Below are 25,698 nucleotides of genomic sequence, written 5' to 3'. Positions count from 1 at the left end.
ACATCGACAATGAGGTGGTGACCCCCAAGGCCCTCAAAGAATGCTAAAGTATCTCTTGGATTGGAGAGAAGAACTTAGATTTTAAGTCTTGGAGCTTCAGCTTGGAATGGAATGGAATAGCCTTATTGGCCAGATGTGATTAAATCAAGACGAAGGGACTTGATTTATGTGTCCTACAGTAGAAAAAAATTATCTGTGTACACAAATATCCTTTTTGTATACAATAAAGAGGCAGATGTGGCTGAGTTGACTCGGAAAGTCTTCTGCTGAGCAAGATAAATCCTGAATAAGGGTTTAAGTATCTGGAGATTTACAACTTAGCTGGTACACCTTTGTATTTCTGGTTAGGCTATGAATGCTTGGGCCACCCAACAGATTTTGACAGCCCTTAAAAACACGGACGACAGATTACATGCCAGATCAAAATTTGGAAAAGCAGAATGTCAAGATGGTACATAGGCGGCAAATAAATTTAACAAATAAATAAATAAATAAATAAATAAATTACTCTCTGACTATTTGCCTCTGATGCAAAACAAGCCTTGAGAAATACTGGATTAGAAACCGCCAAGGTTGGAACTGAAATCTCTTAAGAAGCTGCTGGGGAAGATTAGATGCCTTAGTGCAGGGCTTTTCAACCTTTTCACCCATTGTACCACTTTTAGGATATGGCGACATCTGAGTACCACCAGTCGCCTAGCAAGGTGTCAAAAACTCGATGACCAAAAAAAAAAAAGGAAAAAAAGTGATAAAGTACAGGTAGTCCTCAACTTACAACAGTTTGCTTAGTGACTGTTCAAAGTTACAATGGCACTGAAAAAAGTGCCCCCCAAGCCACAGCCGAGCAAGACACCTGCCTGCCTGGCGGCGCTCTTCCTCCTGTCCGAGGTTTTCATTGTTGTGAGCATTTCTGTTGAGGATTGGCAGCGGGAGTGAGATGGGGGGGGTGTTTGGTTTTTATTCCCCCCGTCTGCTGGGTGGTTGCAGCAGGTTTTTGGTCACTTCACATGACCCTGGGATACTGTGACCATCATAAATATGAATCAGTTGCCAAGCATCTGAATGTAAATCACAAGACCCTGGAGATGCTGCAACATTCCAGCTGATTGGCGCTTCTTCTAGGCTCAGCAGAAGCCCCAGGATCAGCGCTGAGCTCCAGCTGGAGCCTGGCGCTGATCCTGGTGCTTCCACTGAGCCCTGACAGCCCCGAAGAAGCGCTGATCCTGGTGCTTCCACTGAGCCCTGACAGCCCTGCAGCTCCAGCCGTCTCTCACTCAGGCTTGTGCGGTGCTGCCACCGGTTCAGCTCATTCCTCTCCCCCGCTACCACTTTTCTAGGATGGTCGCATACCACCTGCCAGGTGCCAATGCACCACAGGTGGTACCCGTACCACTGGTTGAAAAGCCCTGCCTTAGTGGGCAGCAGGAAAGTAGGGGGTGTGGTGTCAACTGTTAGCTGGCTGAGGGCAAGGAAAGAAGTGGTGAATCAAAGAGCTGTTAAGTGCAGCCACGGGAGAAGCTCTGGCAGAGAAACACCAAAGGATCCCACTATACTGGAGTCGACTGGGTGGCCTTTTGCTAGAAATTTATTTATTTATTTATTTATGAGACTTATATACCGCTTTTAAGTGCAAGCACTCTCTAAGCGGTGTACACCAGTAAGCAATGTGTATATATATATATATATATATATATATATACATTGCCCCATCTGGGTCCTCATTTTACCTACCCCGAAAGGATGGAAGGCTGAGTCAACCTTGAGCCGGTGAGATTTGAACCGCTGACCTGCTGAACACAGTCAGCTAAAGTGGCCTGCAGTACTGCACTCTAACTGCTGCGCCACCTCGGCTCATTACAATGAGCCAGGAGCCTGGTGCTGATCAAGGCTGGAGCAATTAACAGTTAAATGGACAATGGAATGGGCTGATGGGCTGATGGTCAATCACATGCCACTACAAAAGGTAGAAGCTCATCCTACACATGGTGGGTGAACGTGGTGAAGGCTGATCCTCCTAGAAGAGGGAATGGATCAATGCCTGTGGGATCCATCCCTTGTGAGCAAGACAAGAACAGAGTGGTCTTCCAAGTCTCCTCTCGATGTTCAGGACCATCATTCAGAAGATCTGGAGAAGCTGCTCTCCTCTTGGAGGGAAGAGGAGAAGGCAGAAGAGATGTCCACTTACTTGCTTTCGCTGAGTTCAATGATGGTGTGGTAAGGTCTCATCTGGGGGGGCCCATCCCCTCGATTCAGCAATGCGGGCACATTGTAGGGAGTACAGTACTCAGGGAGGACCACCGGGGACATAGCAAGCAGGGACTTCCTGATGGATTCACGGGTGCCACCTAGGAACGATGATACATTTAGACAGAAAACAGAATAACAGAGTTGTAAGAGACCTTGGAAGACTTCTAACCCAAACCCAGTTTAAGCTGGAGACCCCAGATCAGTCTGCCCAAATGGTTATCCAATCTCCTCTTGAAAACCTCCAGTGATGGAGCACCCACCACTTCTGGAGGGAAGCCGTTCCACTGATGAATTGCTCCAAAAGTCACAAAATTTCTCCTTAGTTCTAGGTTGCTTCTCTCCTTGATTAGTTCCCACCCGTTGCTTCTTGTCCTGCCCTCAGGTGCTTTGGAAAATAGCTTGACCCCCTCTTCTCTTTGGCAGCCCCTCAAATATGGAAAGACTCCTCTCATGTTCCCCCCAACCCTTCTCTTTATTGGACCAGACACACCTAGCTCCCTCAACTGTTCACCCTACGATTTAGCCTCCAGACCTTTTTATCTTTTTTGTTGCTCTTCTCTGCATACTTTCTAGAATCTCAACATTGTTGTGGGGGGGGGTTTGTGGTGACCAAAACTGGATGCCATCAATATTCCAAGTGTGGCCTTACCAAGGCTTTATAAAGTAGTACTAACACTTCGCTGATCTTGAGACTATCCCTCTGTTGATGCAGCCTAGGATTGTTTGGGCTTTTCTGTTTGCTGCAACAAACTTTTTCTTTTCTTTTTTTTAATTTTTCCTGCTATTGCAAAAAACGAGGAAATGAGTTGAAGGACTTACCACATAGAGGAGCATCTCCAAATATCTGTTCCACATGGGTCAAGATGAACTCCACCACAATGGACTGGATACGGACCTCCATGAAGGCTGCGGTGCCATTGAAACCACAGACTTCAATGTCCTTGGACCTGCGGAGGATGAGAGAGGAACTGGAAGCCTCAGGAGAGGTAGGCCTACTCATAGTAACAGAGCAAACTCTTCTTTTGTTCTGATTAATTTCACCTTCACAGGGTTTAGCTACAGGGAGTCCTTGACCATGAGATTTATGACCTTCAAAGTTACAACGGTGCTGAAAAAGTGACTTACAACTGCTTCCTGCAGCTATGACTGCTGCATAAAGTTCAATGGTCATACAGTTGGACACTATTCACTCAATGACCATGTCACTTAGCAACGGCTGTTCCAGTTCCAATTGTGGTCATAAGCCAAGGACTACCTGAAGACCATATTTTCTGGTAAAATCAGATTATCGGAGAATGATGAGAGAGAGTTTTCCTCTTCCCTTATTCAGTGATAAATTGGAAAAGATTTTTTTAAATCTACTTCAAAACCACCAAAATCCAAAATTTTGGTTCCAATTGGGATGGTCGCCGATGAAAATTGGACTCAAATAAATAAGCAGAGCAGGAAAACATGTGTGACTGCAGTGCTATGTCACACCCAAGAACCAAAAGGTAGAGTTCCTTCCGAGTTGTTTCTTCATTGTTGTTCGCCTACAGACAGAATCTTGCCAGAGTAAACAAACTACAGGTAGCTACCACCACAATTCAGACCAGAATATCCATTGCTGAACAAGGGGGTTGATTAAGTGACACTTAGCTGCGCGGTGTCCTTCCTTCCCATATTTGAAGCAGCCTGATGGTCTCGGGGTGGTAGGGGTTTGCTTTGGTGGCACAAAGGGAGCAGCTCAGATTAAAGGGGGGCGTGGCAGCGGTCAGCGATGGGGATTGGAAGGCATACCAGAAGAATATCGGTAAGAATATCGGGATCTAGCTGAAGTATTCAGCGAAGAGAGATCTGATGAATTACCTCCCCACCAGCCCACAGACTGTGCTATTGAAATCTTGCCGGGGGTGAAACTACCCAAATCAAAACTGTGTTCCATGACCTCTCGGGAGTTGGAGGAATTACAAAAAATCATAGAAAAGAATTTGGCGAGAAGGTTTATCCAACCTGCGAAACCAAAAACTGCAGCCCCTGTGCTATTTCGTGAAAAGAAAGATGGGTCCATAAACATCATGATAGAGCTCCAAAACTTATTAGTAAATTCCATGCCAATTATCCTGACAAACCAGACTAACCCATATATCTATCTCCCCTTTTGTTTCCTCTACAGGGGATCTCTCTTTCTTTTAAGGGGGGGTGGCATGTCAGAACCCACATATTTGGGAGGAGGGCTTTCTCCTCTGTTAAATCCTTTCTTCTTCTTTCCTGTGGGTTCTGTCATTTTCCTGGGGGGAGGGGGAACCTGTTGCGGAATTGCAATGTATTCTTTTCCTTTCATTTAGCACTACAATGTATCTTCTCCACTTCCTCTATCTGCTTGCTCTTTGAACTGTTTCCCCTTGATGCCAGCCTGGGGCTTATCTCTCGCTGTGGAAGGGAAGGTGTGAAGACCCAACAACATTTTCACAGCCTTGGGAACGCCGTCTTATCATCTGGCTCGTTTGAACTGACTGGATGAACCGTTGGGGTGGGGTTTGCTTCTTTCTCTTTTAACCTATTGATTCATATGGGAACCCCTCAGATCCTGCTTTCTATGTCTGCTGTCAACTTCTCCTAATAAAAGATCCTTTTGGGATGAAACCGTTCCAAGAGTCCTGCTTTCTAGGGAAGAGGTTTTGAAGTGGGTCCTTTATAGGTAGTCCTCAACTTACAGCCACAACTGAACCCAAAATTTCTGTTGCTAAGTGATTCAGTGGTTAAGTCAATTTTGCCTCATTTTATGTCTGTTCTTGCCATAGTTGTTAGTGAAGTTAGTAACTCGGTTGTTACTAACTGGCTTCCCTATTGGCTTTGCTTGTCAGGTCGCAAAAGGGGATCACAGGACCTCTGGGGACATGGCAACCATCATAGTACATTCCAGTTTTCGAGTCTCCGAATTTTGATCACGTGACCCTGGGGATGCTGCAAAGGTTTTTAAGTGTGAAAAATAGTCATAACTCTCTTTTTTCAGTGCTGTTGTAACTTTGAACAGTCTCTAAACCAGTGTTTCTCAACCTTGACAATTTTAAGGCATGTGGACTTCAACTTCCAGAATTCCACAGCCAGCAATGCTGGCTGTGGAATTCTGGGAGTTGAAGTCCACATACCTTAAAATTGTCAAGGTTGAGAAACACTGCTCTAAACGAACTGCTGTAAGTTGAGAACTACCTGTATAGATATACTCTGTGAACTGAGAGTTTCCACACCAGAGACAAATTTCTTGTGTGTCTAATCACACATGGCCAAATAAAGTATTCTAATTTTAATTCTACTTCTAATAATCCTAATTCTAATAATCCTAATTCTAATAGTTTTAATTCTGATCCCGATTCAGATTCTGATTGCTACGGAGGGTCCGCTTTTGCTTTCTTCCTGCCTACAGACCCTCCAAGCTCTGCCTCCACTTTGGCCTCCATGAAGCAGCCCCCCCCTTCTGGGACTCCAGTCTACATTCCAGCACAGCTACCGGCTCCAGGACCTCCAGAACCAGGCTGGGCCTCCATGTGCTGGTTCTCCTTCCTATCCTAAGCAGCAGTTTTGACTTGGAAAACCACCACCACTATATTGGCTCCCACCCCGTTTGAATCCCACCCTCTTAAGAACGTGGGATGTAGCTCTCTTGAGAATGCGGCTTCTCTTCCCCTCACAGTGATTTGCCTGTGGCTCGGCCCCACCCCAAAGGACCCTACTTGGGTCTGGCTTGGAAGCCCTGCCCCATGGCACATTCTCTCACCTGAGCAGGTTGGGGGCCCAGACGATAGCCAGGTTCCGCACATGCATGTTGGTCTGGGAACTGAAAGACGCCATGCGAACAAGGTGCTTCATCAGGAATTCAAGGGTTCTGGCAGCAGGTTGGATTTGGAAGCAGAGAAAGAGAGAGGGGAGGAAATAAAAGGAGGAGATAGGAGGATCAGCTGCTTCTCATGTCTTGAATTGTCATTTACACTCACTTTCTTTCAGAGAGAAAGTATCTTTCTGTTAAGTTCCTTAAAATTACAGAACCTATGTCTCTTTCTCCTCCTTCTCTCTTTCTACTCCTCCCCTTCCCCTCCCCTTCCTCCTCTCCTCCCCTTCTCCTCCTCTTCCTCCTCCTCTTCCCTTCCTCCTTCTCCCCCTCCCTTACTCCTCCTCTTCCTCCTCCCCCCCTTCCCCTCCTCTCCCCTTTCCCTTTCTCTTCTCCTCCTCCCCTTCTCTCTTCCTCCTCCTCTTACCCTCCTCCTCCCATTTGTCTTCTCCTGCTCCTTCTCTCCTCCTCTTACCTTCCTCCTCCCCTCCTCTTCCTCCTATTCCTCTTCCTCTCCTCCCATTTGTCTTCTCCTGCTCCTTCTCTCCTCCTCTTCTCCTCCCCTTCCCCTCCTCTCCCATTCTCCTTCCCCTTCTCCTCTTCCTCCTCCTCTTACCCTCCTCCTCCCATTCGTCTTCTCCTGCTCCTTTTCTCCTCCTCTTCCTCCTTCTCTTACCCTCTTCCTCCCCTCCTTCTCTTATCCCCTTCTCTTCCTCTTCCTTCTCCTCTTCCCCTCCCTCTCCCCTCCTCCTCCTCTCCTCGCCTTCTCTTCCTCCTCCTCTTCCTCCTCCTCTTCCCCTCCTCCTCCCCCCCTTTGCCTGCTCCTTCTCCTTCTCTCCTCCCCTTCTCTTCCTCCTCCTGTTCCCCTCCTCCTCCCCTCCTCCTCTTTTCCTCCCCTTCTCATCCTGTTCCTCCTCCTCTTAACCTCCTCCTCTCCTTTGCCTGCTCCTGCTCCTTCTCCCCTTCTCCTCTTCCTCTTCCTTTTCCTCTTCCTCCCCTCCTCCCCTTCTCCTCTTCTTCCTCCTCCTCTTACCCTTCTTCCCCTTCCCCTTCTCCTGCTCTTTCTCCCCTTCTCCTTCTCCTTCTCTTCTTACCCTCCTCCTCCCTTCTCCTCTCCTCCCCTCCCCTTCCTCCTATCTTACCCTCCTCCCCTCCCCTCCCCCTCGTCCTCCCATTCTTCTCCTCTTCCTCCTACTCTTACTGTCCTCTCCCCTTCCCCTTCCCTTTCTCCTCTTTCTCCTCCTTCTCCTCCTCTTACCCTCCTCCTCCCCTTCTCCTCCTCCCCTTTCCTCCTCCCCCTCCCCTCCCCTCCTCCTCCTCTTATACTCCTCCTCCCCCTTGTCCTTCTCCTTCTTCTCCTCCCCTTCCCCCCTTCCTCCTCCTGGGAAGACTGAGCCAGAGACCAACAGGGCCCCTGCAGGTACCGATAGTGTGGTGATGGCAGCTCCTTCAGCACCTCCTTGATTTTCTCCAGCCGGCTTTCTTCCAGTTGGATGGCCACAGCTTCCTGGAGGGAGGAGGATGTTGATGGTCAGTTGTCCATTCTGTTTGCTAAGCCTCCTCATTTTTCTCTCACTCCAGCGGAGAAAAGAACCAAGTATTGACTCTCTGAGCTGAACCCTGGATGATCGGGTGCAGGAATCAGGCGTTCAGAATGGGCCCAGCCAGTCGTGGACGTTTGGTGGAAGATTAAAGGAGCAAAAATGGATTCCCACCTCCAATTAGGGGAAACGTGGCAGGCCCCAAACCTAGAATAGCACACGGTGATTCTTCCAAGCTGAGTCCTTATTGTTTCACGTCTACAGACAAAATCTTGCCAGACTGAAGAAACTCCTATTGCGTTTACAGTATACTCTGGGAACTATTAGGGAGGAGCTGCCTTCACCCTCTTTCTTTCACACATAATATCCAGATTGAGCTGCCTCTTATTCTACAGCAGGGGTTCTCAACCTTGGCGACTTTAAGACTTGTGGACTTCAAGTCCCAGAATTCCTCAGCCAGCAAAGCTGGCTGAGGAATTCTGGGAGTTGAAGTCCACAAGTCTTAAAGTTGCCAAGATTGAGAATCCCTGTTCTACAGGAATGCCCTCTTTCCTTTTGTGGTCCACTTTCTCATGACATTCCATCACATCATGTGTGGACGTCACCTCCCAGAATCCCTCAGTCATCATGTTCAGGCTTCAACCTAGAATAGCACACGGTGATTCTTCCAAGGCGAGTCCTTATTGCTTCACATCTACAGACAAAATTTATTTATTTATTTATTTATTTATTTATGAGACTTATATACCGCTTTAAGTGCAAGCACTCTCTAAGCGGTGTACACCAGTAAGCAATGTATATATATATATATATTTACATTGCCCCCAACAATCTGGGTCCTCATTTTACCTACCCCGGAAGGATGGAAGGCTGAGTAAACCTTGAGCCGGTGAGATTTGAACCGCTGACCTGCTGAACACAGTCAGCTAAAGTGGCCTGCAGTACTGCACTCTAACTGCTGCGCCACCTCAGCTCTTCTTTCTCTGGAATGCAGCCCCTACGTCATGGGACTCCATCTCCTTAGTACAGTGGTTCTCAACCTTTTTAATGCCGCGACCCCCAACTGGTCGTAAGTCGAGGACTACTCAACCGATCATAAGTCGAGGACTACTCAACTGGTGCAGCACCGTTTGCAGAATGGGACTTTTGGTTGGCTCAGCAGGGCAGAGACAGCCTGGACAATTCTTATTGGCTTTTGAAAGCCAATAGAATTAGACTCGCCATCACTGCCCTAGGCCTTCTTTTCACTTTTCACTTCATTGCAAATGAAGGATGTTTATTAAGCGGTGATAGAAAAGGTTGGATGTCCTTAGATCAGTGGTTCTCAACCTTTTTAATGCCGCGACCCCCAACCGGTCGTAAGTCGAGGACTACTCAACTGGTGCAGCACCGTTTGCAGAATGGGACTTTTGGCGGGCTCAGCAGGGCAGAGACAGCCGGGACAATTCCTATTGGCTTTTGAAAGCCAATAGAATTAGACTCTATTCAAGAGAGTCTATTCTATTGGCTTTCAAAAGCCAATAGAATAAAAGGGAATAGCACAGCTAAGGAAAAGGGGGAAAAAATGGCGGACTGTGTTGTTTGGCGACCCCCGTGAAATGGTCATTCGACCCCAAATGGGGTCCCGACCCATAGGTTGAGAACCACTGCCTTAGTACATTCATCACAATAAATGAACAATTGTAAATCAAGGATATTACCTGTACTGTCAGCATCTAGAATAAATTATACGAACTATTAGGAAGAAGCTGTCTTCACCCTCTTTCCCTCACACATAATATCCAGGCTGAGCTACTCTTACACCTCTGGAATGCTCTCCCTGGGAATCCAGCTCCTCACTACCGTCCATCATAAAACTCTTCCTGTCTACTCATCCCCCATTTTGTATGAGCCAGAAGAATTCTCAGTGGTCATAATGCTGAACTTGGACTTTGAATAGAGTAGAATAGAATAACAACTTTATTGCTACTTTGAATGTACACTAATTGGCATACATCGAAATGAAATTTCATTGCATTCAGCTCTCAAAGGGTCACCACCTCCGATATACACTACATAAATATGACAAAAATAAATGAATAAATACAGAATTATGCATATATCCACACACATTATGTGACACAGAGAAACAACAGTCTAATTCGGGTTATGTGTACATGTGCATGGTGAGAAAAACAAATCTTGTGAATTTGCCAGACAGATGGCATAAGGAACAAAGCTGTTATAGAATCTGGTAGTTCTGTTATAAATACTTTGAAACCTCCTCCCAGAGGGGAGCAACAGAAACAGACTGTGAAGTGGGCATGTGGGGTCTTTTACAATGCTCCGAGCTCTAAGCACATATGTACTTATAAGCCGCATCCTGAATGCCAGGAAGCGAAATTCCTATGATCTTATGATGCAATCTCTGTATGGACTTTCTATCTGAGACACTGCTATCACAAATAGTGAAGACCCAACTCAGAAGCTAATTCAGCCAAGGAAGCTCCTAAGATGACTTTAAGGTTGTTATTCTCCTTGTTAGCCCAACGTCCTTCACCAGATGGGTTTTCTGTGAAGAATAGAATGGAATAGAATAGAATAGAATAGAATAGAATAGAATAGAATAGAATAGAATAGAATAGAATAGAATAGAATAGAATAGAATCTGGAAGGGACTTTGGAAGTCTTCGAGTCTAGCTCTCTGCTCAAGCAGGAGAACTATATCACCTCAGACAAGAGACTGTCTAGCCCAGTGGTTCTCAACTTTTTAATGCCGCGACCCCCCCCAACCGGTCGTGAGTCGAGGACTACTCAACTGGTGCAACTGGTGCAGCACCGTTTGCAGAATGGGACTTTTGGTGGGCTCAGCAGGGCAGAGACAACCTGGACAATTCCTATTGGCTTTTGAAAGCCAATAGAACTAGACTCTATTCAAGAGAGTCTATTCTATTGGCTTTCAAAAGCCAATAGAATAAAAGGGAGGAGCACAGCTAAGGAAAAGGGGGAAAAAATGGCGGACTGCGTTGTTTGGCGACCCCCGTGAAATGGTCATTTGACCCCAAATGGGGTCCCGACCCACAGGTGGAGAACCACTGGTCTAGCCTCTTCTTAAAAATCTCCATTGATGGAGTGCCCATGATTTCTGAAATCCAGACTGGATATAAATAACCAATCAATGAAGCGACACAAAGGGTAGCCTGCAAGTCATACTTACTGCAAACTTATCATACAGCTGGTAGGTGAGGAGAGGGTTCGGCAGCTCCCGGAAGTAAGCTTTGCAAAGGGAACTCACACAATGAATGTCCTGAAGATACACCTCTTTGTTGAGATCAGAATTCCGGTCATTGTTGAACTCAAGTCTGAGAGAGGGGGAAAAAGAAAGGAAGAAGGTGATGGGACATAGCAAAGATTGGGATCAGATGATGATAATGATGATGATGATGGTAATAATATAATAATGATAATGATAATAATAATAATGACAATACAGCAGTTTGTTTAGTGACTGTTCGAAGTTACAATGGCACTAAATAAAGTGACTCATGACCACTTTTCGCACTTGTGACCATTGCAGCATCCCCATGATTTACATTTGGATGCTTGACCACTGACTCACATTTATGACGGTTGCAATGTCCCGGGTCATGTAATCCCCTTTTGCAACTTTCTGATAAGCAAAAACAATGTGGGAAGCCACATTCACTTAACAACTATGTTACTAATTTAACAACTGCAGTGATTCACTTAACAAACGTGGCAAGAAAAGTCATAAAATGGGGCAAACTCACTTAACAAATTTCTCACTTAGTAAATTTTGGGCTCAATTGTGCTCACAGGTTGAGGACTACCTGTAGTCCCATCCCTGAAGTGGAGAACTTAAATGGTGGGGGAGGGGAAATATATGAGAAGAGGCCCCACTCCTTATCCGAGACCCCCATCTGTGAGGTGGTTTTGGTCCTTCTCAAACCCAGAGAAGATCCATCCTTTCCCATAGAAACCAGAATCGGAAGGCACTTAGAGGCCATCTAATGTTTAGACTACACCAGCGTGCCTGGCTGAGGAATTCTGGGAGTTGAATTCCACGAGTCATAAAAGGGCCAAGTTGGAAGACCCCTGGACTACACCAATCCTTAGCCTAATGAAGAAAAGGCTTTTGGGGGAGATCTGAAAGAAGTCTTCCAATACTTGAAGGAGAAGAGGGGTCGGCCTGTTCTACAAAGCAACAGACAAGAAATAATGAATGGAAGCTGCTCAGGTGATCCAAACTCTGAAATATAAGGAGGAATCTCCTGGCGGTGAGAACAATTTATCAGTGGAACAACTTTCCTCCAGACGTTTTGGGTGCTCCATCCCTGGAGGTTTTTAAGAGAAGATTGGACAACCATTTGTCTGGAATGGTGTAAGGTCTTCTGCCTTGGGTGGTAGTGCGGCTTGAACTGGAAGACTTCCACAGTCCATTCCAGTCTTATGATTCTATGGGTAGGCGTGTCAAGCAGGTAGTCTTTCCACCTTTCTGGGAGGTTTGCCCAGGTGTCTTAGAACAGCGGTTCTCAACCTGTGGGTCGGGACCCCATTTGGGGTCGAACGACCATTTCACGGGGGTCGCCAAACAACGCAGTCCGCCATTTTTTCCCCCCTTTCCTTAGCTGTGCTACTCCCTTTTATTCTATTGGCTTTTGAAAGCCAATAGAATAGACTCTCTTGAATAGAGTCTAGTTCTATTGGCTTTCAAAAGCCAATAGGAATTGTCCAGGCTGTCTCTGCCCTGCTGAGCCCGCCAAAAGTCCCAGTCTGCAAACGGTGCTGCAAGTTGTCTGCAGCGAAGGCGAGCTGTCTGGAAGCTTCCACCCCTCCCTGCTGAGCAACTACTAAAAATGTAAGGAAAAGAGGGCCAGGGGTGGGAGGTGGGAGGCCGGCGGGCGCAGGGAGGGTTGCGGGCGTGCATGGGGCCCGGCGGGTGCCTTACCTCCCTTGGGCTGGCCCAGCTGGTGGCCCAGCTGGTGGTCGCCCTGCACCGTCTCTGCCGCTTGCCAGCTACGGCTCGGCTGGCACAGGGGGCGGCACCACGCATGCGTAGCGCTCCCGGGCAGGGTAAGTCCTTGACTTACGACCGGTTGGGTAGTCCTCATCTTACGACCGGTTGGGGGTCGCGGCATTAAAAAGGTTGAGAACCACTGTCTTAGAATAATCATGGAGGCAAGTTATTTTCACTCTCAGGAAATTCCTTGTTATTTCCAAGTTGGATCTCTCTTTGATAAACTTTCACTCATAGGTTGACCCCCCCCCTCTTCTTTGTGGCAGCCCCTCAAATATTGGAAGACTGCTACGATTGTCACCCCAACCGTTCTCTTTATTAGACTAGACCAGGGGTGGAGAACCTTGGCTCTTTTTTTTAAAGACAAGTTTTATTGTTTTTTTTTTATTTTTAAAACAAAGTACTCAAGACACACCGTGGTGTTAGGGTGGTCAAACCTACGCAAATGAAACATATATACATAATTCAATCAATACATCCAATATTCTCTCTCTTTTCCCCTTAAGTAACGTATTTTATTTAAAACAATCCAATTCTAGCTTAAATTTATTCAACCTAAACCTCTTTTTAAAGCTTTATAAATTTACACTAGCATAATCAAAATAACTTTAAGTACAAACATTATCAGTTCGGGTATTCCTCTTCAACTCCCAGAATTCCTGAGCCAGCCATGAAGTCCACAAGTCCTAAAAGAGACGAGGTTCCCCACCCCTGAACTAGACATACCCAGTTCCTGCAACCGTTCTTCATACGTTTTAGCCTTCAATACCCTAATCATCTTGGTTGCTTTTCTCGGCACTCTTTTTTAGAGTCTCAGCACCTTTTCTGTATCATGGTGACCAGGTCACGACGACGTCCTGCCTCTCAGTTTTGAGGTGCTGTTTGGTACTCAAATCAAAATGGATATTCCCACCTTTACCTTAATTTTTGGATGTTTGAAGAGACTCCTGACAGCCGGTAGATGCCATCCACGATCCCATGCTGTTCCACAAACTCCGTGCAGCTCTTCAGGACCTGTGGAACTGGAGAACCACCAATATTTAGTTTGGAAATGGTAAATCAATCCACGAGTCTCCCAGATCAGCTAGGAGAGGGTTTTCAATCATCTAAAAAAAAAAAAAACAAACCCTGGCCTATTTCTTCCTAAAGTTTCTCCATTAGGACTCCCTCAAAGTCTGGAAAACCAGGAAGGGTAGCAATCTTTGGAAAACTGATGGAATAATCAAAGGCAATCCCGTCCCACCCCATCCTTGGTCAACTCAACTGCTCCCTCGTTGGCTGCTAAAATCTCATGGGAGGGATCTCTCCTGATCCCAAAGGCAACTGGACTTTCTTTTTCTTTTTTAACAAAATTTTATTAAGTTTATATCAACGGGGAAAAATAGGAACAATGCAGGAATAGTAAAGGAAGGGGTGGAAGGAAAGGGGAAGGGAATAAGGAATTAGGGTAAAATAAGGATAGATACAGTCACATATTTCAACAAACAAGCTACCATCCGGATCATAACAATGAGTAAATATCATATTCAACCATTTTCACCAAAGCTTAGACTATAATATATTAAAAACAATTAGTAAACAAATACATTGATCTATTAAGTAAAGACTAATAATAAAACCTCAAAAAATCCTAACAATCAAAAGTAACAAATGAAAATCAGGAAATCAGGAAAATTAATCATATCATCAAAATGTTAGTTAGAGCTCGATTAAAAATCAGTCATCTATTCTAAAATATTAAATCCTTCAAGTTCTAACGTGTCTCTAACCATTGATAAAAAATTTCCCAAGTTCTAAAATAAATTTAATCCTCTTTTTCTTTCATTTCTAATGCTAGTCTATCCATTTCTGCACACTCTATATTTTTAGTAATTATAATCTGGTCAGATGGTAAATTCTCATTTTTCCAAAATTGGGCAAATACTATCCTTGCAGCAGTTAAAACATGCAATATCAAGTAGTCGTTCTCTTTATTGTAATCAGGTCTTAATATTCCTAACAAAAACAGTTCTGGTTTAAATTCTATCTGTAGTTTCATCATCTTTTCCAACCATCTATGGATCTTAGACCAATATTTCTTAGCATTAGGGCATATCCACCAGGCATGGTAATTTGTTTACATTTCCAGCAGATATCCGAAACATTTTTAAACATTTTTGCTAAGCGAACTGGTGTCATATGCCATCTATAAAACATCTTATGTAAGTTTTCTTTATATGCTACCGCTTTTGTAAGCTTAATATTTTTATCCCAAAGTTTTTGCCGGTCTTCCAAATCTATGGAATGTCCAAAGTTCTTCGCCCATACTATCATTGTTTCTTTCACTTGTTCTTCTTCCATCTTCCAGGCAACTGGATTTTCTTGATTTTTCCCTTTGAAAACATTTCGCTTCGAATCCAAGAAGCTTCTTCCGTTCATGCATTTCATGAAGCTGCTCCAGTTTATTTATTTATTTATTTATGAGACTTATATACCGCTTTAAGTACAAGCACTCTCTAAGCAGTGTACACCAGTAAGCAATGTATGTATATATTTACATTGCCCCCAACAATCGGGGTCCTCATTTTACCTACCCCGGAAGGATGGAAGGCTGAGTCAACCTTGAGCCGGTGAGATTTGAACCGCTGACCTGCTGAACACAGTCAGCTAAAGTGGCCTGCAGTACTGCACTCTAAGTGCTGCGCCACCTCAGCTCTTTTTAAGTTCAATTTAAGCTTCATGAACTGAAGAAGCTTCTTGGATGAGAAGCAAAATGTTTTCATAGGAAGAAACCAAGAAAGTCCAGTTACCTTTTGGGGAAAAAAAAACCACCTCTGGGACCACCATGAGAATCTTCATAGACATACAGTCTCCCCTGATCTTTGTCCTTAGAATTGAATGGAAATCGGAGACCGTGGACCACTAAAGAGAGTATTTTGCATAGAAAAACACACCTGGTCATTACCTAAATGCAAAAACACCACACTCTCCTATCAGAATGTCTCTGAAATGTTCTTCTCCAGGAATTTTCTTCTCCAGTGAAATGAATTTCTAAAATAAACTCTTCCTCGTACTGAAAGAGGGGGGGAAGAAGCAAAATAATATCTCTGCCCAACACCATTTTTTGGAAGCCCACCAACAATCTTAATCTGTCAAGGTTTTCTCATCCCCGATTCCATTAAATGTTTCCCATTGTTGATGTCTTCGAGAAACTTTTGACTGAGCCAGGGGAAACATAACATCCAATTGTACATCCTCTGCAGCAGTGGATCTAACTCAGTGGTTCTCAACCTTTTTAATGCCACGACCCCCAACCGGTCGTACGTCGAGGACTACTCAACTGGTGCCGCACCATTTGCAGAATGGGACTTTTAGCGGGCTCAGCAGGGCAGAGACAGCCTGGACAATTCCTATTGGCTCTCTATTCTATTCAAGAGAGTCTATTCTATTGGCTTTCAAAAGCCAATAGAATAAAAGGGAGGAGCGCAGCTAAGGAAAAGGGGGAAAAAATGGCGGACTGCGTTGTTTGGTGACCCCCGTGAAATGGTCGTTCGACCCCAAATGGGGTCCCGACCCACAGGTTGAGAACCACTGATCTAACTCTTGGTGACTTTAAGATGCAGAATCATAGAATAACAGAGTTGGAAAGGACGTTGGAGGTCTTCTAGTCCAACCCCCTGCTCAAGTCAAGAGACCCTACTATTCCAGTCAAATGGCTGTCCACTCTCTTCTTAAAAACCTCCAGTAATGGAGCACCCACAACTCCAGAAGGCAAACTATTCCAGTTGTTCTGTCAGGAAATTTGCTTTTAGTTCCCCTTTGATTTCTTCCATCAATTGTGTCTTCCTGCCTTCAGGGGTTTCGGGCATAAGCTGTCCCCTTCTTCTCTGTGACAACTCTTCTAAGTACTGGACTTGAACTCCCAGAATCCCCCAGCATGGATGAACTTAAATTCCCACCACATTGGCTGGGGAGTTCTGGGAATTGAAGTCCACACATCCTAAAGCTGCACAGGTTGAGATACCCTTCTCTACCAACCTACCACAAATAAGAATTAGCTGCTCGTGAGTAAGCCAGCAAGATTTCAGTTGGGCTTCCTCATTCAGGCTAAGCCTGTGGGTGGAGTACTTGTATGATTTCATTTCTGAGCCAGAGACAGGAAGTGAAGGACCGAAAGAAGCCCAGCAATAAAGAATGGCGCAGAAGACATCAGCATGTTTATATTCGCATCGGTTGGTTCGTCTCATGGCCTTTCCAGGCTGGCTGATGCCCAATGCCTTTCCTTCTACAGTTAGTCCTTGACTTATGACCACAACTGAATCACTGCAGTGGTTAAATTAGTAGTTGTTAAGTGAATCTGGCTTCCCCGCTGATTTTGTTTGTCAAAAGGTCACAAAAGGGGATCACATCACCCCTGGATACTGCAAACCGTCATAAATGTGAAGCAGTGGCCAAGTATTTGAATTTTGATCACATGACCATGGGGATGCTGCAACGGTCGTAAGTTTGAAAAATGGTAATAAGTCACTTTTTTCAGTGTTGTGTAACTTTGAATGGTCACTAAATGAACTGTTATAAGTCAAGGACTACCTGTACTTTCTACTCAGGAGCTCAAGGCCATGGACGTCCAGCCAACTCCTCCTGTTTTTCGCCACAACACCAGCTTTGTGAAACACGTTGGAGCAATGTTTTTTCATGCTGGCCGGGGAATTCTGGGAGTTGAAGTCCACAAGTGTTAAAGTTGCCAGATTTGGAGACCCCTGGTCTAACCTATTTCTCAAGGTTATTGTTACAGTGGGCATATAATTGAGAGAGATCCCCATGTAAGATTCCTTGTATTCTTGGAGAAAATGCAGGAAAAACATGTAACAAGTCACAACAAAATTTCTTCTTGGACATGCTAAAGATGTATTTCTGCTGGGTTGTCTTCTGGGATACAACTTCACATGACTGTAGAACAGTGGTTCTCAACTTGTGGGTCAGGACCCCATTTGGGGTCAAACGACCATTTCACGGGGGTCGCCAAACAACGCAGTCCGCCATTTTTTCCCCCCTTTTCCTTAGCTGTGCTACTCCCTTTTATTCTATTGGCTTTTGAAAGCCAATAGAATAGACTCTCTTGAATAGAGTCTAATTCTATTGGCTTCAAAAGCCAATAGGAATTGTCCAGGCTGTCTCTGCCCTGCTGAGCCCGCCAAAAGTCCCATTCTGCAAACGGTGCTGCACCAGTTGAGTAGTCCTCGACTTACGACCGGTTGAGTAGTCCTCGACTTACGACCGGTTGGGGGGGGTCGCGGCATTAAAAAGGTTGAGAACCACTGCTGTAGAACCTCCCTGATTATCCATAGCCTAACCAAAACCTCTCCTAATAGGTTATTTCCCTCAGGAATTACATTCATGTGGAGACCAGGAAGGCTGCAAATCATTGGAGAAAAGACTCTACCACAAATGATAGGGAACTAAAGTTCTAAAGAAGATCTAGGATTACAGAATTACAGAATATCAGGGTTGGAAGGGGCTTTGGAGGTTGCTCATATCGGATCAGGGGGTGCAGTTCACGGCTTGGTTTTGGCGTGAGTTCGTCCGTTCCATCGGATCGTCCCAAGGACTCAGCTCGGCTTTTCATCCCAGTACCAACGGGGCGGCTGAATGGGCCAACGCAATGGTGGAACGGTATCTGCGGTGCTATGTCTCTTACCAACAGATGGACGGGGTTGACCTGTTACCGTTCGCCGAAATGGCATACAATAATGCAGTTCACAGCAGCACTGGATTCGCCCCCTTCCAGGTGGTACATAGGATGGAATTTGTCCCGATTCCTGAATGTTTGCAGGTGGACCCCTCCCCCTGTCAACCCCAGGATTGGATAACTCACATGGGGGGTTTGGGAGAATGTGAAGAAAGCTTTACTAAGAGCAGAGAAGGCCTCAAAGGCGCAGGCAGTCAAGAAAAGGATGCCCCAAAAGCCTTTTCGGATGGTTGATATGATATACCTGTCAACTAAGTATCTGTGCCTGCAATTACCCTGCAAAAAGCTAGGGCCAAAATTCATAGACCCGTTCCGGATTACGCAGGTTATTAACTCAGTTGTTGTGCGGCTACAGCTACCCTGGCTTCTGGGAAAGGTACACTCAGTCTTCCATTGCAGCCTACTGAAGCCGGTGGAGGGGCCTTCATTTAGGTCTGTGAAACGGATACCGGGCCCTGTCACAGGGGACCATTATGAGATTCAAAATGTGTTAGACTCCCGTATCCGACAGGGTCGGTTGCAGTACCTGGTACGGTGGAAGGGGTACCCTGTTACTGAACTGTCCTTGGTGGGGAAAGTGGATATCCAAGCCCCCGATTGTTGCAGATATTCCACCAATGGTGTCCCAGTAAGTCAGGAGGGGGGTTGTCTGAATCATCTGCCACGGCATTAATCATACGTTTCTCCTTGCCTTCCAGGTGGAGCCCTGGTAGAGGGGGCCGCCTGTCAAGCCCCATGGGCTCGACATTGAAGGGTGGGGGGAGAGAGACGAGGACGATGCCAGTGGCGGTCTTACCCACACACCGCCGAACAGCTGAGCGGTTCCATGGCCGGCCCACGAGACAGCTGTTCGGCGTGGGGAGGCATCAAGGAGGCCAGCAATGGAGACAACACCAGCGACAGCCTTGCCTGGATTGGTGGAACATGTGTCACGACTGACCAGCTAGGTGGTTCCGCGGCCAGTCCACCGGATAGCTGTTTGGCGTGGAGAGGCGTTGGGGACCTGGAAGCATGCTGCACATCCGACGAGCAGCGGATTGATGCAAGAATGTCATCGGGAGGCCAGGCGCCAAATGGCCGAATAGAGCTGGGAGCTGGTGGCCTGCGTTCTGCATCAATGCTCTTATCCAGGGCTTTTCAACCAGTGGTACAGGTACCACCTGTGGTACATTGGCACCTGGCAGGTGGTATGCGACCATCTTAGAAAAGTGGTAGCAGGGGAGGGGAATGAGCTGAACCGGTGGCAGCACCACACAAGCCTGAGCGAGAGACGGCTGGAGCTACAGGACTCATGGCTCAGTGGAAGTGCCAGGATCAACGCCAGGCTCCAGCTGGAGTTTGGCGCTGATCCTAGTGCTTCTGCTGAGCCCAGAAGAAGCGCCAATCAGCTGGAATGTTGCAGTATCTCCAGGGTCTTGTGATTTACATTCAGATTCTTGGCCACTGATTCATATTAATGACGGTCACAGTGTCCCAGAGTCATGTGAAGTGACCAAAACCTGCTGCAACCATCCAGCAGATGGGGGCAATAAAAACCAAACACACCCCCCCACCCCACCCTTGCTGCCAATCCTCAACAGAAATGCTCACAACAATGAAAACCTCGGACAGGATGAAGACCGCAGCCGGGCGGGCAGGCAGGTGTCTTGCTCGGCTGTGGCTTGGGGGGCACTTTTTTCAGTGCCATTGTAACTTCGAACAGTCACTAAGCAAACTGTTGTAAATCGAGGACTACCTGTACTTTGTCACTTTTTCCCTTTTTTTTTCTGGTCATCAAGTTTTGACGCCTTGCTAGGCAACTAATGGTACTCGGATATTGCCATCCTAAAAGTGGTACAACGGGTGAAAAGGTTGAAAAGCCCTGCTCTTATCCCTTCAAACACCGGATGCTGGTTAGGTGGGTGGGCAGTGGACTAGGTGGGGACTGCATGTAAGGCGCTGGGAGGGGATTGCTCCCAATGCTAACTTTGTTTGCGGTTGTGCCAGAACATTCCTTTTCTGTTGCTAGCCACCTGTGAATTCTACAATTTGTTTTCTATCTGGAACCAAGGGTTGGTAAGGACTCTGATAGGAGATCCTACATCATTCAAGACAAATTGCTGTTCAGTCTCTTCTGGAAAACTGTCAGGAAATTTCTCTTTAGTCCAGGTTGGATATCTCCTTGATAAATTTCCATCCGTTACTTCTTGTTCACAGGTGCTTTGGAGAATAGGTTGACCCCCCCCTCCTCTGTGTGGCAACCCCTCAAGTAATAGAAGGCAATTATCATGGCCCTCCTTAATTCTTCTCTTCAATAGGCTAGACCATGGTTCTCCACCTGTGGGTCGGGACCCCATTTGGGGTCGAACGACCATTTCACGGGGGTCGCCAAACAACGCAGTCTGCCATTTTTTCCCCCCTTTTCCTTAGCTGTGCTACTCCCTTTTATTCTATTGGCTTTTGAAAGCCAATAGAATAGACTCTCTTGAATAGAGTCTAACTCGTGGTTCTCAACCTGTGGGTCGGGACCCCATTTGGGGTCGAACGACCATTTCACGGGGGTCGCCAAACAACGCAGTCTGCCATTTTTCCCCCCTTTTCCTTAGCTGTGCTCCTCCCTTTTATTCTATTGGCTTTTGAAAGCCAATAGAATAGACTCTCTTGAATAGAGTCTCATTCTATTGGCTTTCAAAAGCCAATAGGAATTGTCCAGGTTGTCTCTGCCCTGCTGAGCCCACCAAAAGTCCCATTCTGTAAACGGTACTGCACCAGTTGAGTAGTCCTCGACTTACGACCGGTTGAGTAGTCCTCGACTTACAACAGGTTGGGGGTCGTGGCATTAAAAAGGTTGAGAACCACTGGGCTAGACATACATAATTCCCTCAACCGTTCGTATAACAAGGCATTCCGGAAAGACGACAATATCAATCACAACAAGGGAGGGATCAGCTGCTTTGTGGCACTCAACTGTCCTTGACTACAAGTTTGCTCAACCACGATGTTGATGCAACTGCTCCCTGGGACAAGGGCTGGGGCAGCAGCCCAAACAAGGAAGTCACAAGAGTTGTAATAGACTTGCTTTTCCTCCCCTTCTTGCTAGCTGTGCTGTTAAGGGCCACCTCCCAGATGACTTCCTGTGTGCTGCTGTGCACAAGGAATTTGGTGGCGCCCAACCCAGCCTTTTGTGTATCTCATCGTTTGACAAAGAAAAGGTGGAATTGCACCCATCAAATGTGTATTTCTGGTCTTGCATACAGTTCATACTGTGTATGTTGGAGAAAGGATGGGTGGCAGAATTGCAACTTGACGTCCTTCCGATGAGCTGAATAGAATGCCAACAGCTATGCAGGCTGGGGTGTCATGCACTGCAATGTGGACCAGTGTGGATGCTGTGGGAAGAGATTGCATCCACCCAATGTCCCCAACGTCTGGAAACAGAATGATACGTGGCTGATACTTGGTCCCAACATTTAAAAGTTTAGGGTTCTGATTGGTGAGAAAACGTGCAGTTTTGTGTAACTATGGAGCGTCTTAAAATGTTGGCAAAGACATGGCAGGCACCAAACATCTGTCTCTGTAATATTCCCATTTGGGCACAGTTTCCTTTGATTTTTGGGACAAGGTTTCACAACCTTGACAATGTAGAAATGTGTGGACTTCAAGTTCCAGAATTCCCCAGCCAGGAAATACAATGTGGACAGTGTCTGATATTCATTTCAGAACGGTAAACACTTAAGGTTTATGCTTAATATTTGAGGGAAAAATTATTGGCAACTTTGAGATGGGTAGACTTCAGTGAGTCTGTTAGCTGAGGAATTTTGGGAGTTGAAGTCTGCCCATCTCAAAGTGGCCAAGGCTGAGAGACACTGCTTTGGGTTCAAGTGAGCATCTTTCAAACCAAGCTAGCCATCATTTTTATTTGCAAACAATGTTTGTAAGGCTAGGTGAGAGATACAGGTAATCATAGAAATAAACATTGATTCTAGAACTTTGTGGCAAATAGCTTCCTGTCTAATTTTTTTTTAAGTGAAAATAATCTATTAAAACCACAGCCACCTTTGCAGAGATCCTGAGAAGCAAAACACCAAGAGCCAAGTTCCTGGCTGGGGGACGCTGGGAGTTGAGGTCCACCCATCTTAAAGTTGTCAAAGACTCCCAGAGAGAGTCAACCATTGATCTCCACTTTCTAGTATAGCTTTCTAGCCAAATGGGAGCTGATAAATGGCCTTGACCTGCTTTTCACTGGCTGACTGTAGGTCTGGAGATTCTGGATGGATGATTCCCCTCAACCTATCTTCTGAAAAATGGGTCAGCAGCTCATCCACCCTCTCAGCCATTCTGTGACAGCCTCATGAGAAACTCAGCTTGCTCCGTGGTATCAAACCTTTGTTCCATCTTAAAATATTGGGTGGTAACCAAGACTTCTCAGGACAGAAAGAGAACGACTACCATGCTATGATAACTTGGAATAAGAAATAAATTAGTCTAACTTATCAAGTCTAATGGAGAGAAAGACTAAGGGTGACATGATAGCATCTTCCAATACTGTCTCAGAGAGGGGGGGGGGGTGTCAACCTATTCTCCAGAGCACCTAAAGGCAGGACAAGAAACAGTGGATGGAAATTAATCAAGGAGAGAAGCAACCTGGAACTAAGGAGAAACTTCCTGACAGTGAGGACGATTAATCAGTGGAATGGCTTCCTTCAGAAGTTGTGGGTGCTCCAACACTGGAGGCTTTTATGAAGAGATTGGACAGCCACCTACCTGACATGTTATAGAGTTTCCTGCTTGACTAGGGGGTTGGACTAGAACAGGGCTTTTCAACCTTTTCACCCATTGTACCACTTTTAGGATATGGCAGTATCCGAGTACCATCAGTCGCCTAGCAAGGTGTCAAAACTCGATGACCAGGGAAAAAAAGGGAAAAAGTGATAAAGTACAGGTAGTCCTCGACTTACAACAGTTCGCTTAGTGACTGTTCGAAGTTACAAAGCCACTGAAAAAAATGCCCCCCAAGCCACAGCCAAGCAAGATACCTGCCTGCCCGCCCGGTGGTGCTCTTCCTCCTGTCCAAGGTTTTCATTGTTGTGAGCATTTCTGTTGAGGATTGGCAGCATGGGTGGGGTAGGGGGGTGTCTGGTTTTTATTCCCCCCCATCTGCTGGGTGGTTGCAGGAGGTTTTGTTCACTTCACATGACCCTGGGACACTGTGACCGTCATAAATATGAATCAGTTGGCAAGCATCTGAATGTAAATCACAAGACCCTGGAGATGCTGCAACATTCCAGCTGATCGGTGCTTCTTCTGGGCTCAGCAGGAGCTCCAGGATCAGCGCCGAGCTCCAGCTGGAGCCTGGCGCTGATCCTGGTGCTTCCATTGAGCCCTGACAGCCCGGAAGAAGTGTTGATCAGCTGGAAAGCGGCACTGATCCTGGTGCTTCCGCTGAGCCCTGACAGCCCTGCAGTTCCAGCCGTCTCTCGCTCAGGCTTGTGCGGTGCTGCCACCGGTTCAGCTCATTCCCCTCCCCTGCTACCCCTTTTCTAGGATGGTCGCGTACCACCTGCCAGGTGCCAATGTCCCACAGGTGGTACCCGTACCACTGGTGCAAAAGCCCTGGACTAGATGACCTCCGAGGTCCCTTTCAATTCTGTTATTCTGTACAGGTAGTCCTTGACTTATAACCACAGTTGAGCTCAACATTTCTGTTGTTAAGTGAATTTTGCCCAACTCTATGACCTATCTTGTCATAGTTGTTAAGTGAATCACTGCAGCTGTTGAGTTGTTGAATTGGTAACACCTCTCAAACATGACGGTGAAGGTTCGTTCTCCGAGCTCGTAGGCTGGTTTCTGAACGTTTCGTTACCAGGCTAAGTAACATCTTGAAGTTGAACTAAACTCCGTTGAAGACATTATCTAGCTTGGTAACGAAACATTCAGAAACCAACCCACAAGCTCGGAGAATGAATCTTCACCCTTATCCTACACCCAAGCTACAGAGATTCACCATTATTGCAAACAACTCAACTTAACACAGTTGTTAAGTGAATCTGGCTTCCCCATTAACTTCTCTGGTCAAATGGTCACAAAAGGGGATGTTCTGAACCCAGAACACTGCAGCCATCATAAATACGAGTCAGTTGCCAAGCATCTGAATTTTGATCACACAATCACAGGGATGCTGCAATGGTTGTAGATGTGAAAAACGGTCACTATTCCCTTTTTCCACTGCCATTTTAACTTTAGTTACTAAATGAATTTTTGTAAGCCGAGCACTACCTTTTATTCTGTATTAATGGTGGGATGCCACCGTGGGTTTGAATATCACTGCTTTCAACTTGGGTTTGATATTTTTCATCATAAACCTACATTACTGAATATCTTTTACTATTTAATATGGAGCTTGCAGGAAACCTTACCAAGAATAGTCAAAGGTGCTCTGTTTTCTTTATTAGAAATATTTTCTAGCTGTGCACCATGGAACATTGTCCCTCGAGACAGTGAGATGGGGAGCATATAAATTTAATAATCAAATAAAAGAAGTAAAAATAAACATTCAGTGCCCCATAGTTATTTTAATTTCAACCACGAACACTGTGAATGGTGTATTAGGTATGATGCAATTGGAACTGGTCTGCACAACATACCACATATGTTTCTGCTTATTATTATATTCCATATGCAAACAGTTTTCCTTTTTACACCTGAATGCAAAAGTTTAAGAAGCTTTCTTTAGAACTTTCTGGCCTGGCTAAACCATGTGTGAATGTAGTTCAAACAAGGAAGGACAGGAAAGTGACTCATGTTCAATATGGTGGTTGAGGTAACAGCAAAACGACACAGCAATTTCAGCATTAATCCATAATCTGAGGTTCAATATGACAATCATACAAAGGAATAACATCCAATAAATATAGCATCTTTTTACTAATATCAAACCCAGCACGACGGCTAATATCCATTTCAGAAACAACAAACATTTAAAGTGGATGCTTAAAATTGGAGTGAAACAACAATTTCTCAGTTCTAAAACTGAGTTCATTCATATAGGTTGCAATTTCAGCCCGCTGTGGATCAGAATAAATCCAGTGGTGCCTAGTTACCAACTTTAATTAAAAGTCATAAACTCGCATGAGACACAATTCACGACATACGAGCTTATCAGCTCATCAAAGCTTATGTGGCTTCATAAAGCTTGCTAATCAGAGAAGGTGCCACAAAAATCCTGATTTTTGGTTACCATTGACTACCATGGCTGTCCTCTCTCTGAGACTCCATTTTAAGGCAGCCCTGAATTTTTTGGGGTATCTCCTGCCACTGGTTAATGAAATGGCCCTACGTGAATGTCCAGGGTGATTCACAGAAATTTTGCTGAGTATCT

The 25,698-nt window shown here is 45.7% G+C and overlaps 1 protein-coding gene across 2 annotated transcripts in view; it reads right to left on the bottom strand.

The window, feature by feature from the left end:
• The window catches only part of ARHGAP30 (Rho GTPase activating protein 30), a 37,777-nt gene that overhangs the window by 10,618 nt on the left and 1,461 nt on the right, over positions 1–25,698 (bottom strand). For both annotated transcript variants that reach the window (XM_039358531.1, XM_039358532.1), the window contains exons 2-7: positions 13,533–13,635; positions 10,793–10,937; positions 7,480–7,562; positions 6,005–6,112; positions 3,067–3,194; positions 2,186–2,345 (exon numbers count right to left, since the gene is read on the bottom strand). In XM_039358531.1, the coding sequence (XP_039214465.1) occupies positions 2,186–2,345; positions 3,067–3,194; positions 6,005–6,112; positions 7,480–7,562; positions 10,793–10,937; positions 13,533–13,635 (727 nt within the window). The remainder of the gene's footprint in view (positions 1–2,185; positions 2,346–3,066; positions 3,195–6,004; positions 6,113–7,479; positions 7,563–10,792; positions 10,938–13,532; positions 13,636–25,698) is intronic.

This window comes from Crotalus tigris, unplaced genomic scaffold (assembly GCF_016545835.1).
Source record: "Crotalus tigris isolate CLP2741 ecotype Arizona unplaced genomic scaffold, ASM1654583v1 scf7180000019021.11574027:1482141, whole genome shotgun sequence".
NCBI classification, from domain to species: domain Eukaryota; kingdom Metazoa; phylum Chordata; class Lepidosauria; order Squamata; family Viperidae; genus Crotalus; species Crotalus tigris.
This window is presented reverse-complemented; position numbering and strand designations above follow the sequence as displayed.